The sequence below is a fragment of the Mustela erminea genome, chromosome 8 (assembly GCF_009829155.1).
Source record: "Mustela erminea isolate mMusErm1 chromosome 8, mMusErm1.Pri, whole genome shotgun sequence".
NCBI classification, from domain to species: domain Eukaryota; kingdom Metazoa; phylum Chordata; class Mammalia; order Carnivora; family Mustelidae; genus Mustela; species Mustela erminea.
The window spans coordinates 66,759,728-66,777,133 of NC_045621.1; the positions used below are offsets into that span (position 1 = coordinate 66,759,728).

General features: G+C 36.5%; 1 protein-coding gene across 3 annotated transcripts in view; it reads right to left on the minus strand.

Moving 5' to 3' along the window:
- The window catches only part of TLK1 (tousled like kinase 1), a 143,980-nt gene that overhangs the window by 94,863 nt on the left and 31,711 nt on the right, over positions 1-17,406 (minus strand). For 2 of the 3 annotated variants that reach the window (XM_032355916.1, XM_032355917.1), the window contains exon 2: positions 5,665-5,783. In XM_032355916.1, coding sequence (XP_032211807.1) covers positions 5,665-5,783 — 119 coding nt within the window. Of the gene's footprint in view, positions 1-5,664; positions 5,784-17,406 lie in introns of those variants that run through there. The other variant, XM_032355918.1, reaches the window with a different exon arrangement.

Below are 17,406 nucleotides of genomic sequence, written 5' to 3' on the forward strand. Positions count from 1 at the left end.
GACCCTATAATCACAACCTGAACCAAAGGCAGACACTCAACTGAGCGAGGCACGTAGACACCCAACCCTTGTCTTTAAAAGGATATAGGAGCGCCTGGGTGGCTCCGTGGGTTAAGCCTCTGCCTTCAGCTCGGGTTGTGATCTCAGGGTCCTGGGATCAAGCCCTGCATCGGGCTCTCTACTCAGTGGGGAGCATGCTACCCCCTCTCTCTCTGCCTGCCTCTCTGCCTACTTGTGATCTCTCTTTGTCAAATAAATAATCTTAAAAAAAAAAAAAAGAAAGAAAATGTTTTAAAATTTAAAAAAGGATATAAAAGTGGGGTGCCTTGCTGGCTCAGTCAATGGAACAAGCAACTCTTGATCTCAGAGTTTTAGTTTGAACCCCACACTGGGTGTAGAGTTTACATTAAAAAAAAAAAAAGTGAATAAAGTATTGCAGTATGTAGTTTTTTGGTTCTAACTTCTTTTAACTTAGAATAATCCATTCATCTGAGATGCACCATGTTGTTGAATGTTATCAATAGTCTCTTACTTTTTATTGCTAAATAGTATTTCATTGTATAAATATATATATGCCACATTTCTTTTTAATACATTCCTCTTAGATGAGGAACAGCTGAGTTGTTTCCAATATTCTGAAAATTACAAATTAAGCTTTTCCTTCCTTTTAGATTTGACAGTTGTTATGTGGCGTAAATATCACACAAAACAATACAGAATATTTCCATTTCCGAAGATCATGACCAATATAAAGAAAAAAAAATATATATATATATACACGAGGTGGAAGAAATAAAACTGTCATTTTTGGAAGATAATTATTGGTGAGAGAGGCCTAGAGAATCAACAAACTGTTACAACCCAAAAAAAAGGCCAACAGTCAATACTTTAGCCACAAAAACTTTAAAGTAGTCAGAAATTAGCCAAAAGAATTCATAAAAACTAGCCAAAAATTCTTAAGATCTCAACAGGCAGAACTGAATAAATGGAGATACAGTTCATGTATTTGGATGGGACAACCTAATCATATAAAGATTTCACTACTCCTCGGGGCGCCTGGGTGGCTCAGTGGGTTAAGCCTCTGCCTTCAGCTCAGGTCATGATCTCAGGGTCCTGGGATCAAGTCCCGCATCAGGCTCTCTGCTCAGAAGCAGGGAGCCTGCTTCCCCCTCTGTCTCTCTGCCTGCCTCTCTGCCTACTTGTCATCCCTCTCTCTTTCTCTGTCAAATAAATAAAATCTTTTAAAAAAAAAAAGAAAAAAGAAAAGATTTCACTACTCCTCAATTAATCTATAAATGCAATGCATTGAAAATAAGAATTCTATCTGAAACATAAGGAAAAAGGTATAAATAATCTATTATAGAAGACCCTCCAAATGGTAACAAACAAATGAAGTGATGCTCAAATTTTATATGAGGGAATAAAGAACCATAAAAAAACTAAATCAACTTTATAAAAGAAGATTAAAAAAGATACTTGCTCTACCTTATAAAAAGGCTATTATCAAAAATATAGTATTTCTTTTTTTTTTTTAAGATTTTATTTATTTATTTGACAAACAGAGATCACAAGTAGGCAGAGAGGCAGGCAGAGAGAGAGAGGAGGAAGCAGGCTCCCCGCGGAGCAGAGAGCCCGATGCGGGGCCTGATCCCAGGACCCTGGGATCATGACCTGAGCTGAAGGCAGAGGCTTTAACCCACTGAGCCACCCAGGCGCCCCAGTATTTCTTTTTAAAAATACAAAATTTTTGTATTTGTATTACAAAATACAAAATGTATTTCTATTACAAAATACAAAATACAAAAAAATACAAAAATACAAATTCAAAAATACAGTAGTATATTTTTTAAAATGTGATACTAGGATAAGAATACAGACCAGTGGAATGTAAGAGAAATTTCAGGCAGATATATGTATCTATATAGTTACCTATATACATATATCTGCCTGAAATTTCTGAATAAATGGTATCTATACAGATATATATATACAGCAAATTAATATATGATAAAGGTAGCATCACCAGTGGAAAAATATGGATGATTTAAGAAGCAATGTGGAGAGGGGCTCCTTGGTGGCTCAGTCAGTTTAAGTGTCCAACTCTGAATTTCAGCTCGGGTCATGATCTCAAGGTCATGAGATCAAGCCCTGCATGGGGCTCCACACGCAGTGCAGAGTTTGCCTGAAATGATCTCTCTCTCCCTCTGACCCCACCCCTCAAAAATAAATAAATAAATCTTTTAAAAAATGTTTTTAAAAAAGCAGCACTTTGGAGAAAACTGGTTCACCAGATGGAGAAAAACAAAACTGGATCCCTATCAATACTATATAAAAGGTGGGGCCTAAAGTGCAAATATGACAGTAAAACTATAAAATTAACAGAAGAATCTGCAGAATATCTTTGTGGCCCAGGGATGGGGAAAAAGTATTTCACTCCTAGAATACCTCAGGATGCACTGAGCCCAATTTTAACGTTTGAGCTTCTTTTTCAAGTAGTTCTACCTATTTGTAAAGACTGGTATTTGTCACGAGGTGGGGTAAGAGAGGGGAAGGGTGGCATCTGGGTGGCTCAAGTGGTTCAGGGTCCAACCCTTGATTTCAGCTCAGGTCATGATCTCAGGGTTGTGACATCAAGCCCCATGTCAGGCCCATGCTGGGCATGGAGCCTGCTTAAGATTCTACCTCTTCCCTGGCCCCATTCTTGCTCTTTCTCTAAAAGAAGATTGATATCTGGGGACTTTTATTCTTCCTTAGAGATCATCCAAATAATAAAACTAAAATTCATTTTTAATGGAATAAAATGCATTCTATCTTGTAATTAATCACCAGACATCCAATAGACCCTTTCATAAATTTAAATTACATTATGGGATCTTATTGATTTTATTTTTACTATATTTTGTTATTACATTATCCTAGGAATTACTTCATCATTACTCATCATTGTTCATCAATTGTTCCCAACTGTGCTAAAATAAGCAAAAACCATTAAAAAAAAAAGAAGAAGAATGGTGATATGATAGGCAGAATTATGTCCCCCAATGACACTCACACCCTAATCCCCAGAACCTGCGAATGTTATGGGAGTTTGCAGATATAAGTGGGTAAGGACTTTGAATTGGGGCAATTATACCAGATTATCCAGATGGACATGAGCCAATCTAATCACAAGTACTTAAAAGTGATGAACCTTTCTTGATTGTGGTCAGAGGGTGATATGACATCCAAGAACAGTAAGACAGCTGCATCACTGCTGGCTTTGAAGATGGAGGAAAGAAACCAGCAGCCAAGAAATTCAGGAAGCCTTTAGAAGCTAGAAAAGGCAAGGAAAAGGTCCCCCCAGCCTCCCACAAGAGCCTCCCAAGAAAGAATCAAGTTCTGCGCACACCTTGATTTTAATCCAATGAGAACAATGTCAGACTTTTGACCCTCAGAACTATAAGAAAATAATATCTTGTTTTAAGCAACTCTGCGGTAGTTTTTTATGGTAGAAACAGAAAACCAATGCAGATTTAATGACCTAAAAGAGTGATGCAGTAGTGAAATAAATGATCATCTCTCAAGTTATCTTCTTGTCTTGCCCAAAGTACAGCATTATCTTTCAGGAATGTACAAAAGACTAGAGACGGGGTGTCTGGGTGGCTCAGTCAAATAAGTATGGACTCTTCACTTTGGATCAGGTTATGATCTTGGGGTTGTGAGACTGAGCCCCATGTCAGGCTCCATGCTCAGCAAGGAGTCTGCTTGGGTTTCTCTCCCTCTGTCCCTCCCCCAACAAATGTGTGCACTTTCTCTCAAATGAATTAAAAAATCTTTAAAAAAAGAAGAAGAAGATACTAGAAACATCCTTGCAGACTGATTTTAGATTGTACCGACTCCGGTGGAGAATTAGAAATTTTCATTTCTCACCTGAGATGCTCAAGAGAAAAAAACAACAGAGGAAAACATTCTGTAATTATTAGACAAATCAGAAAGTAAGTATAAAGAGATAACAACACCTCTAGACTCTAAAACTGGTGGCAATGACTACAGAAGTGACATCTCAGGGTGACCAAATGGTATTATTCTAGATGAGTTTTCTTAAATTCAAGAATCAATGAATTCCATAACCTATCTCTAAGGAAAAAAAGGAAACATGGTATTTTCATTCGTCAGTCATTCAACTGAAGGACTGCATCATCATATTCTTCTATATGAATCTGGACACTTCATGCTCAAAGGATACATGACAATATCCTTTATCTTTTTTGATGTTTGTGCACCAAGATTTACTTCCTACAAAGAGGATTTTAGTTTAAATTCTTATTAAAATATCTAATAAAGTTGTCACTCATTATACCTTTATTCCTATAAATGAACAGTAAAATAACTTAAAATATAAAAATAGCCAAACGATGGGTGGTGCAGTTGGTTAAACATCCAACTCTTCGTTTTGGCTCAGGTCATGATCTCAGGGTGTAAGAACAAGCTCCATGCTCAGCAGGGAGTCTGCCTGGGTTTCTCTTTCTCTCTGCCCCTCCCACTCTCACTCTCATTCTCTCTCTTTCTCTCATAAATAAATGTTTAAAAGAAAAAAGGATAAGGACCTATTTGACCCTGATGGTTCACAGTGATGACTGGTTTTCTTAGTATACCAAGAGCGATTCAAAACTTGAGTTATAGCCTATAAGGGGAAAAAAAAATCGATGAGTTTGATTATAATAAAATTCAAGAGTCCTCTAGAATGATGGATACCTGGAACAAAGGTGATAGAATGACAAAATGGGAGAAGTTATCTGCACTATATACAACCAACAAGGAACTGATATGTAGAATATACAAGGAACATGTGAAAATCAGTTTGGGAAAAAAGTAATCCTGATACAAAACCAGAAAAAGTATTGTTACCAATTTATAATTAAAGAGACTCACAAAAAGCTAACAAGTACATGAGGAAATGCTCAAAATAACTGGTGGAACAAGAAAAAAAAAAAAGAGAGAAAGTGGGATACTATTTTATACCTGTTAAACTACCAAAAATGAGAAATCCAGAGGATGCCAAGTGTTTCTGGGATGTGGGTACATAAATGATCAGGCATTCTGTTAAAAGTACAGGTTAGGCCTATACAACTGTTCTGAATAGCAATCTTACACTATTCATTCAATTTTAACTCTATATACACCCCTATAACCCAGCAATTATGCTCCTGTGAATATATCCTAAATGAATGCTCACAGAGGTCCACAAAAAAAGTACATGAAATCCACTACAATGTGAGGTAATGGGGAGTTGAAGGCAACGTGAGATCTATCACTGGAAAGCCTAATATATACACTAAGGTTTTAAGCAGCAATCGTACAAATAGGAACATATACAGGTAGGACCAAGGATGACAGAGGCAAAGAAGAGACACAGGACAAGAAAAGTAAAAATTATATAATGGAAGAAGAGCAGTTCAATCTACTAAATTAATTTTTACTCCTGAAACCTATTATGCCCCTGAAGTATGTTATGCTATAGTAAAAATCAAGTTTATAAATACTGGATTTTTCCCCATACATTATAAAAATTACAGTAAGTAATGATTTGCTATTAAGCACATATGTAGGATTCTTATACAAAATATATTCTGGATCATTTAATACAAAGAAAGAATGTCAAATGAAGTTTGTAATTCTACTCACTTTTGCTCCAACACTGCAACTGCCAGTGCTGCCTGTGCTCCCACTTGCAACTCCTGTAAATCTAGCTTCCAGTAATTCTTGCCTTCTTGGATCCAGACTATGAAGCTCATCCATTGCACCTATTAAGAAAAGGAAAATAAAACACAAATATATATATATATATCTTCATATACACACAAACGTAAAATATAGCGATGTGGTTAGTGGAGATGTCACTACGAACTTAATGAATGTATTCTATAAACAGATTAAGAGACTTCAAAATTTTATCATGTCCTTCGCTCATTTAACAAAACAACCAACAGTGAATTTCCAACACTTGTTACTGCAATCCAGAATAAGAAATATATTTTCCACACAATTCAGTACACAAACACATAAAATCATGTATCAAAAAATTTCACAAATTCTTCTTACTGCATGCACACCACTATTTTCTAGTCTATTTTTGTCCATTAGGGGAAAAAAACACTGGCTGTGAGTTATTTAATTGACTTCATGTGCCATTAATTGACCACAGGTCCAAAGTTTGAAAAATACCACTCTCATAGTATAATGCTAGCTTATGCAGAATTCTGACACTAAGTGACATTAATAGTTAATTATTTTATTTGTTTATACCTTTTCTGACTATATTTTAAACTGGAAAAGATTGTTTTATGACTTTCACATCCCAGAGATTTTTGGTACATTTGATGGTTTTCAGTTTCTATCAGTGAATAAAAATTATACATATATCAAACAGATCACTGAGGTAACAGCTATTATTAAACAATCATTGGAGAATTAAAGGGGAAAAATTAGCATCCTCATATAGTTGCTACGATGCAGACTAAAGTACCACAAATCCAACTTAAAGTTCAATTTTAAATTTCTTTTATTCGTGTCTGCCAATTTTCTACTGATAAAACTAAAACCTTAGAACTGATAAAAATGAGTGGTTCTTGAAAGGAATTAAGGGGCAATCCCAAGTCACATGTAGACACTTTCAAACAAAACTAACTAGACCCCTTCTACATACGCTTACATTCCTCTATCTTAAAGGTTAACAGTTATTCCTATAGATTTTATCTTTTGAAATTATTCTCATTTTCTTTCATATTTTTTTAAAGATTTAATTTATTTATTTGATAGACAGAGAGCAAACACAAGCAAAGGGAATGGGAGAGAAAGAAGCAGGCTTCCCGCCAAGCAGGGAGCTTGATGCAGGGCTCAATCCCAGGATTCTGGGATCATGACCTGAGCCCAAGGCAGATGCTTAACTGACTGAGCCACCCAGGTGCCCCTCATTATCTTCCATTTTTATCTCGACAGAGGACTGAATGGATAATGGCCATCCTTCCACATTTACTTGCATATATCTGTACCTGAATATATATTTTCTGCCCACTCCTCTTTCTTCCATCTCAAAGAGGTCACTACCTTTAAAAAGCTGAAGCCTTCAATTTTTGCTTTTGATCCCATTCCTTCTTCATATCCAAGGGATCTTGTATTTGCATGTATAGACCTAAAACTACAGAACTCTTAGAAGAAAACATGGGGAAAGCATCATGATCTTGGAGGATCTGACAATGATTTCTTAGATATCAAACTGGGAAATGTGGCTCCTGGATGGCTCAGTTGGTTAAGCATCTGCCTTTGGCTCAGGTCATGATCTCGAGTCCTAGGACCGAGTCCTGCACTGGGCTCCCTGCTAAGCAGGGAACCTAACCTGCTTCTCCCTCTCCCTTTGCTGCTCCCCCTGCTTGTGCTCTCTCACTCTGTTAAATAAATAAAATCTTTTTTAAAAGGGGGGGCCAGGGGGTGGGACCTGAGTGGTTCAGTCAGTTTTGAGCATCCGACTCTTGCTTTCAGCTTAGATCATGATCTCAGGGTCATAGGACTGAAATCCACTTTGGGCTCTGTGCTCCACGTTTGGCTCTGCACATAGCACGGAGTCTGCTTAAGATGCTTTTCCTCCCTCTCTCTCTGCCCCTCCCCCTGCTGTCTCTCTAAAATAAAGTAAAATAAAATAAAATAATCTTATAAAAAAATTGGCAGAGGACATAAACAGACATTTCTCCAAAGATATGTAACTGGCCAGTAAATACATGAAAAGAGATTCAATATCAATCATTAGGGAAATGTAAATCAAAACCCACAACGACATACCACTGCATCCCCATTAGGATGGCTACTATCATAGAACAGAAAATACTACGTGTTAGTAAGGATGTGGAGAAATTTGAACCCTTGTGCAAGGCTAGTGGGATGTAAACTGGTGCAACCATTGTGGAAAACTGTTTAGCAGTTTCTCAAAAAAATCGAACACAGAATTACCATATGATCCACAAAGTCTGCTTCTTGGTATATATCCAACAGAAGTGAAAGTAAGGACTGGAACAGACCTTTTTTTTTTGAAGATTGATTTATTTATTTGACAGAGAGAGATCACAAGTAGGCAGAGAGGCAGGCAGAGAGAGGGGGGGAAGCATGCTCCCCACTGAGCAGAGAGCCCGATGCGGGGCTCGATCCCAGGACCCTGGGATCATGACCTGAGCCGAAGGCAGAGGCTTTAACCCACAGAGCCACCCAGGCGCCCCTAGAATAGACCTTTATACACCATGTTCATACCAGCATTATTCACAATATCCAAAAGGTAGAAGCAACCTAAGTGTCCACTGATGAATGAATGGATTAACAAAATGCGGTATATGGATAAAATGGAATATTATTCAGCATTAAAAATGAAGGAAATTTTAACACAGGTCACAATACAGATGAACTCTGAAGACATTATGGTAAGTGAATTGTACAAATATTGTGTAATTCCACTTATATGAGATTCGTAATAGCCAAATGCAGAGACAGAAAGTAGATGATGGCTGTCACAGAGAGCGGGTATGGTGGAATGAGGAGTTAGGTGTTTAATGGGTACAGTTTCAATGGGGAAGATACAAAAGTTCTGGAAATGGATGGTGGTGATACAGTACAATAATGTGAATATACTTATTGGCACTGAACTGTACACCTAAAAATAGCTAAAATGGTAAATGCTGTATTATGTACACTTTACGATTCTTACAAATAATTTTTTAAAAATAAATAAATTGGACTATATCAAAATTTTAACTCTGTTAGTTCAAAAGACATGGTGGTAAAAATGAAAAACAAGAGAGAAGGAGAAAATATTTATAAAACATTTATGTGCTATGTATTCTTTCTACTCTTTGGCTTGATAGTGCTTGAAATTTATAATGCACTGAAATTTAGGGAAGATGAAGACCTAAGTCCCTACTTTTACCTGATCCAACTAATAATGTGGTATTTTGTTTACCACTGTTTTTGTTTCTTAGATATATAGCTTCCTCTAGGACCCCAGCCCTCCATGAGATCCTAGAGGAAGCTATACACTCAAGGAATAACAAAAACTGGTTTCTAACCAAACTCCTGTAGGGAGTCCCAACCTCACTAATAACCAACACTTCTAACAAGTTTTTACATTTTAATAGCAATGTATGCAAGAACCTTTAGTATAATTGCTGACAAATAACAGATGCTTAACAAGTATTAACATACTTGTCTTTTTTTTTTTTTTTAAGATTTTATTTATTTATCTGACAGAGAGTACTAACGGGGTGGGGAGCGGCAGGCAGTGGGAGAGAGAGAAGCAGGCTCTCCACTGCACAGGGAACCCAACATGGGGCTCAATCCCAGAGCTCTGGGATCATGACCTGAGCTGAAAACAGACGCTTAACCAACTGAGCCACCCAGGCAGCCTTAGCATACTTATCTAAATAAAAATATAATCTGGAATACAAGAGCCTTGCTTCCCAAAACACAGTCCACTGACCAGCAGCCATCTGTTACCCCTCGATGCTTATAAGAGATGCAAAGCTGTCGGTTCCACCCCTACACCTAGCAAATCAGAATCTATATACTTTTGGGGCGCCTGGGTGGCTCAGTGGGTTAAGCCTCTGCCTTCGGCTCAGGTCATGATCCCGGGGTCCTGGGATCGAGCCCCGCATCGGGCTCTCTGCTCCGCGGAGGGCCTGCTTCCTCCTCTCTCTCTCTGCCTGCCTGCCTCTCTGCCTACTTGTGATCTCTGTCTGTCGAATAAATAAATAAAATCTTTTAAAAAAAAAAAAAAGAATCTATATACTTTTTAAAGATTTTATTTATTTATTTGACAGAGACTACAAGCAGGCAGAGAGGCAGGCAGAGAGAGAGAAGAGGAAGCAGGTTCCCCGCCAAGCAGAGAGCCCAATGTGGGCTCGATCCCAGGACCCCAAGATCACGACCCGAGCCGAAGGCAGAGGCTTAACCCACTGAGCCACCCAGGTGCCCCAGAATCTAAATTTTAGTAAGATCTTCAGGAAATTATCATGTGCATTCAAGTCTGAGAAGCACTGCTATAGAATCTGGGTTCTCAACTTTTCCTGACAAGGGCTCAACTGTATTTCAGTCGTTGCAGGCCAAGGGCAATACCATGTAGACACTTTACATAATGAGAGAAAAATTTCTACAAACTTTTTATTGACAAAATTCAAGATACAAAAACTATGTATAATATTTTACAATATTATAAAATATAAGTAGGCTAATAAAAATGGAATTGGGGGTACCACTTAATTTTAGTTTCCTATCATCGAAATCTATTGCAAATATTCAACTGATAATGTTGATCAGCCTATGTATTTATCTTTGAAATGTCTTTTCTGACAAACAGGTATTGCTAAATACTGATATCGACCCACAAGTACATGATTTTAATTAAGTTAATTCATGACTTTGAAGGCAGCTCTAGAAATCTCTTAGATTCTTTTGATAATTGCTTTTCAATAGGTCACTATACTGCAGATTAATCACTTCCAATTGGAAGTAAGGCAGAAGTTCCTCAAGTGCACAATTACATGGATTTTGAGATATGGAAACTTCCTTTGCACGTGCATCAATGTCTGAAAAATGTTGCTGGCACTGTAGTTTGATGATGGAAAACATATTCATGCAAATTCATATGGGAATGAAGCTCTCGCTTTGACAGTAAAAGAAATGAATAAAGCAGCTTGATGTTACTTGTGATTCAAACATCAGTGGACACTGAAATGACTTGACTGCAGCTAAATTTCACATGTAAGCACTATTTCACCTCATCATTTTAGGTTAGATTCATTTAAAAGTATTTCCAGGTGTCAAAAAAAGCCAATTTCCAAAGCCAATCAGTATCTGACAATAGTGGTTGAAGGCTATCCCACTTCATTCAGAAAAATTTCCATCTCTGTCCTAAGCTCAAAAAATTGTAAACAATTTTACTACTAAACCAGTCAAGAAATTCAGCTTCTATATCCAAAAAAAATTCATGCAGCTGATGCTAATTAAATCCATGAGAGCAAATTAAGTGCACCACTGACAATACTGATTCAGTAACACATGATAAATTCGAAATTTTATGCAAAGTACCTACTGATGAATAATACAACAAATAACCAGAGCTTTGAACGCCTCACATTTTTATAAGCTTTGTAAAGTTATCCAACTAAGCCTTTTTCTGTTCCACACATTTTTACCACCATCACTTTTAACACATCTTAGCAGATTCCACTTCAGATTGTACTTTGTGTTTTCTCAACTTTGAAAATATTCTTGTGTGTAGTTGTTCTCCACAGACTATTCATAGGGTCTAATTGTTCTGCCACTTCAAATTTGGCATTGACACCTTGCATATACAACAACTGAACAGTATCAATAACATCTGTCAACTCAGCAAAAGCCAAGGAAAACCACTATAAATTACTTGTTTTTTTAATTGACTATTGATATTGCTTCAAATGTCTTTAACTCTTAAATCAACTGTTCTTGCCAAAAAGTTTATATTCTAAACGGAGTTTATTTTTTCTGGACACATTTTTTTATGCTGCAATCAAATACAATTTAATTAACTCACCATCAGTAAATGGCTTTGCTTGGCTAAGAAATGAGCCACTTGAAAACTTATTTTGGTGGCAGCCTCATTTTCAATTTTTATTTCTATGAAGAAATTATGCTGTGATAAGATACTCCATTTTAAACTGACTTACTTTAAGAAAATAGAATTGAGAATAGTATGATATATGCTTAGTCTAATAATGTCAACATATATTCTTCTCTAACAGCTACACTGTCACTGCATAATTTTAAAAAAAAAAGTTTTGTTCTCTAATTCAACAAAATAATACATACTCCACTGTGCCTTAAAAAGCATGGCACTCAGGGGAGCCTGGGTGGCTCAGTGGTTAAGCCTCTGCCTTCGGCTCAGGTCATGATCTCAGGGTCCTGAGATAGAGCCCCGCATCAGGTTCTTTGCTCATCGGGGAGCCTGCTTTCCCCCCTCTCTCTGCCTGCCTATGTGCCTACTTGTGATCTCTATCTTTCCGTCAAATAAATAAATAAAAATTCTTTAAAAAAAAAAGAAAGCATGGCACACAGAGTCCATTTTTCTTTTCTTTTCTTGTTTTGACATGATAGATATGCACTGGCATAAAAAAATAAATACTGTAGGCTGGCAATACACATGGTACTCAAAACACTGTCAAGTTATAACAGCAATACTGAAATTTGTAGTGCACCAAAAGCTGTATGAAGTAAAAAGAATGTCATATAGGTCTCTGTCACAACTACTCTGTTCTGCCATTATAATGCAAAACAGCTGTGTTCCAATAAAACTTTATTTGTAGGCACTAATATTTGAATTTCACATATCATAAAGTATTGCTATTTCAATTTTTTTAACCATACAAAAATATGTACTTTGCTGACTCCTGCTGTAGCAAATACATTTCAAAGATTATAATTTTTTATGGAATCAAACTGTTATTTCTGACACCAGAAGTTTGGTCCTTAATTACAAGAGGTGAGATTTTCTGTAGAATATCTAATTTCACTAAAATCCATTAAATTCTTTACTATACATTAATATGCTTTTTAAAAAATTTTATTTATTTATTTGACAGAGAGAGAGAGATACCAAGATCTCAAGTAGGCAGAGAGGCAAGCAGAGATGGGGGGGGCGGGGAAGGAGGCTCCCCGCTGAGCAGGGAGCCCGATGTGGGCTCAATCCCAGGACTCTGAGATCATGACCCGAGCTGAAGGCAGAGGCTTAACCCACTGAACCACACAGGTGCCCTACATTAATATACTTTTGAAAAATAAATTATAAAAGCCACTATACTATAAAGACCATAGCATCCCTAAAGAATACCCATCTCTAAATACAGCCACCTGTTTCCTAATTATGCTACTATTCTTACTAAACTGCTCCATAAAATGTATTATAAACCTACAATTTCACATAAAAAATATAAGATGTCACTACCCAAATTAGAGATTATACCCTATTCTATAAGAAAAAACTTAGGGAAACATAAAGGAAGACCACAGTTTTAACCATTAGGGAAGTATGTCATGGCCCCTTCTAATAAACATTTTCTTTCTCCCTCTCTTATATACATACACACACACATACATTCAACTAACTCAGCAGAGGCTAGTTATTATAAAACTTGCCTCCCAAGGTGACCAGTCTAAAAAAGATCCATGTATTTAGACATAGTATTAGTTCTGTTTAGTCGGGATCACTTTATAATTATATCACCTTTTTATGACAAGGAATATATCTTTCATTATATCTTTTTTTTTTTAAGATTTTATTTATTTGACAGAGATCACAAGTAGGCAGAGAGGCAGGCAGAGAGAGAGAGGAAGGAAAGCAGGCTCCCCGCTGAGCAGAGAGCCCGATGCGGGGCTCGACCACAGGACCCTGAGATCATGACCTGAACTGAAGGCAGAGCCTTTAACCCACTGAGCCACCCAGGCGCCCCCATTATATCATTTTTTAATTACCTTAAGACTTCATCTTCCTTGGCAGATAGTCAAAACAAAATCACGATATCTAGAAAGTATGTTAATACCAGAAAAGGTTAATACCAGTTACCAAAAAGTAAATGAGTTTGTCCACTTAAACCTTTCTAATAGATTCAACTGCTGCTAAGCCACTGCCTTACATTTTTAAATTTAAAAACTTCCTGAAGTCTGAAATTATTTTAACTCATTCCAGATTTTAATTGTTACTTTTTATATTTCATCTAATAAGCTGATTTATACAGAACAGTTAAGGTCTTTCTTCCATTAATACTTTTCACATTATACTTGATAAAGCAAAGAACTCTGATTAAAAACAGAAACACCATGATAAAGTCAGAAATTATTTCAACAAGATAAAATATTCCATTTAAATCACTCCTTTTCATTAGTATTTTAACGCATTTCGAAGTATAAAAAACAAAAAGAATTTAAGAAGTCTACACTGTTCAACACTCCAGAATTACTTCTGCCTCTTGTCTTTAAACACCCATTTTAACACAGTTAATAGAATGGATCTATTTTCATACACAGTATTTTGTATCATATATTTAGTAAACACAGCTATTATTTTTGTTGACCACATTACATTCCAACACTTACGCCACAGCTTGATTGTCAATTTAAAACCAAATATTCTAATTTTTTGGTACTTAAATGAACATGTTAAATGAGCTATCACAAAAGCAACCCAATTTCTTTCACAATCTTTTCCCCGTATGAATCTAATAAAAACATCTCCCACATTTTTTTTTTCCTTGTGAGTTTAAATACTAACATTTGGAAATTTAATCTATTTAGAATTTCATTGTATATAGTTATGACATTTTCCTAATGTCATACAATTTCTCACAAATGCAACCTTTCCCACTGATTTGAAATACTTTTCTAGCCATCTATCATATTCCCACATAAATATGGGTCTGATTCTGTACTTTAATCTGTTTCACTAAACTATATGAGCTAGGTGCCTCGTTAGCGCAGTAGGTAGCGCGTCAGTCTCATAAACTATCTGAGCTATATAATCTATCCATCTACCTACACATGTATGTATTGTGTGTATAGTATTAGTTCTGTTTAGTCGGCATCACTTGCAAAACAGTATAATGCAAAACAGCTGTGTTCCAATAAAATTTTATTTGTAGGCACTAATATTTGAATTTCACATATCATAAAGTATTGCTCTTTCAATTTTTTAACATATATGTATATATACACATACATACACGTAACTACACTCTTTCACAGACACACATCCCAAATATTTCATCTAGAATGACTGGAAAGAGTAAGCATGAAAGCCTGATTCCTGAATCCTGTATATACATTCAATTATAAATGCCTGTGGTAAATAAAGACAGGTCTAATCTAGGACCACTACATATCAGATTAATACCTCACCTTATCTTTAAGATACTTAGTCATTTTAAACACTTTTGCTGTAACCCTTACAGCAAAGAATGCAGACATATTGAGACCAAATTATTCATATAAAAAAATATAGCTTGCATCAGAGTAAAGCAGAGTAAAGTTTTGGTTTCTTCTTCTCTACCACTCATGACCTTAGATAATGAGTAATAATTTAATTTCAATTTTATTCTTATAAATAAAAGTCTGGGGGGCCTGGCGGGGGGGGATAAATAAATAAATAAATGTCTGGCCGTTAATTTTTCTTTCATCAAAAATAAATACACAAATAGACAAAATACGTAAGCATGGCCAAATTCCTTAACCATGCTTCAGCTTCTTTATATATAAAATGGATAATGGGGGTGCCTGGGTGGCTCAGTTCGTTGAGTGTGTGCCTTTGGCTCAGTCATGATTCCAGGGTCCAGGGATTGAGCCCCACATCAGGCTCCCTGCTCCACAGGAAGCCTGCTTTTCTCTCTCCTGTTTCCCCTGCTTGTGTTCCCTCTCTCACTGTCTCTTTGTCAAATAAATAAAATCTTTTTAAATAAACAAATAAATAAATAAAATGGATAATAGAAGTATGTACCTTATAGCTGTTAGAATAAACTAAGTGTATATGAAGAGTTTTAAACTAAACCTGTCACCTAGCAGTCAGTAAGTGTGAGCATATATGTATGCTACAGTACAAGTACTCAATAAAGACTGGCATTTATTATGTACATAATAAGCTCCCTTCCAGCTTTCTCCCTGTGGTTAGAATTTCCTGGTAGGTAAAACAGCATATACTTCAATGCCTAATTTTTTTTTTGTTAATGTCAAAGTAATGTAACTAACTCCCATTCCTCTACTTTCTTTAAGCTTATAGTAATTTGCTATTTTTATTTTTATTTTTTTTAAAGATTTTATTTATTTTACAGAGAGATCACAAGTAGGCAGAGAGGCAGGCAGAGAGAGAGAGAGAGAGAGGAGGAAGCAGGCTCCCTGCTAAGCAGAGAGCCCAATGTGGGACTCGATCCCAGGACCCTGAGATCATGAACTGAGCCGAAGGCAGCGGCTTAACCCACTGAGCCACCCAGGCGCCCCTAATTTGCTATTTTTAGAATCAATTTCTCTCTCATATACACATATACAAATACACACATATATATGGACGTACGTACATGTGTATACATACACAACATTTTTATAGTAGGCTATTTCTCTATTTTAACATCCAGTTCTCATCTTAAAGATAAGGCAATTGAGATACTGAGAGATTAAGTCTTATTACCTATTGTTAGAACTAATACCCACTCAACTAAGCACCCCTTATCCCAAAAGAGCAGTTCAAAAGGAAAGTGTAAGGGGGGGGGGGTGTGCTTGAGAGAGAGAGAAAATGAACACACACGTGCTTGTACATGTAAAAAGCAACGTTTTCTAAGAAAGGTCCAAAATAGGAATTTGGTAAAACCTAGACTAGTTATTACTTTCCTCTTATTACTATAAAGTCAACTGGTATCCTATCACTAACCTAAGTACTAGTTACTTAAGAATTAGTTCCATGCTTTTTCCCCATTATCAGTGTAATAAATGCTGGTTGAAATAAATAATACAGAAATATAAAAATGAAAGTCCCAATACTCCCCTGTCTCCCAAAATCCCACTCCTCAGAGGTAACCATTTTGATATACCCTCAAAAGCATAGTGATGATTTACTGCCCCACAGTACTCCTTCTTGGTCTATTCTATCCCAATAGGGCAGGGTGAAAGGAGGGCTCCAGAACAGTTACCTGGTACAGTCCATCTGCAGCAGGGAAGTAAATCTCCAACAAGGAAGTTGCGGGTACTCTACCTGAGAAGTCCAAGTTGAGCACTATCTACCTTTTAAAACACTATCTGAAACAATGTACTATAATAAGGATAAAATATTCTAGATGTTGATACAGTGATTTCAACATAGGTTATTATTTCACCAATATCATCTCTATCATATCTTCAAAATGACTCTTAAAATGGATTTCTGTGGACACTTACTATAGCAAAATAGCTTTAGGGTTAAGAGCATGGGCTCTGTTGCCAGAGTTCAAATCCCCAGCTCTGTCCTCATCCATAAAATCCTGGTAATAACTGAGCCTACTTCACAGGATTCTTATGCAAATCAATGAGATGACACTGCCACGCCCTTAGCAGGTTCCTGGAATATACAGTCTCCATAATTTTTACTTACTATTACCGAGTCCTAGAAAAATAAGCAACCTCCCCAAAACTGCATGCCAACTAAGTGACGTGAGAAGAGAAAGCAACAGAAGGATACTAACAAACAATAGAGCATTCCTTTATTCACTTTCAATTTCACTAGCCTAAACCTTCAAAAAAAGAAGAAAAAAACTGAATTTTTAAATTAATAAATCCAAAAGATTTCCCAAAAAATAAACCACTCTGCTTAGGAACCCTACCTACTCCAAATGCCCACAAAGA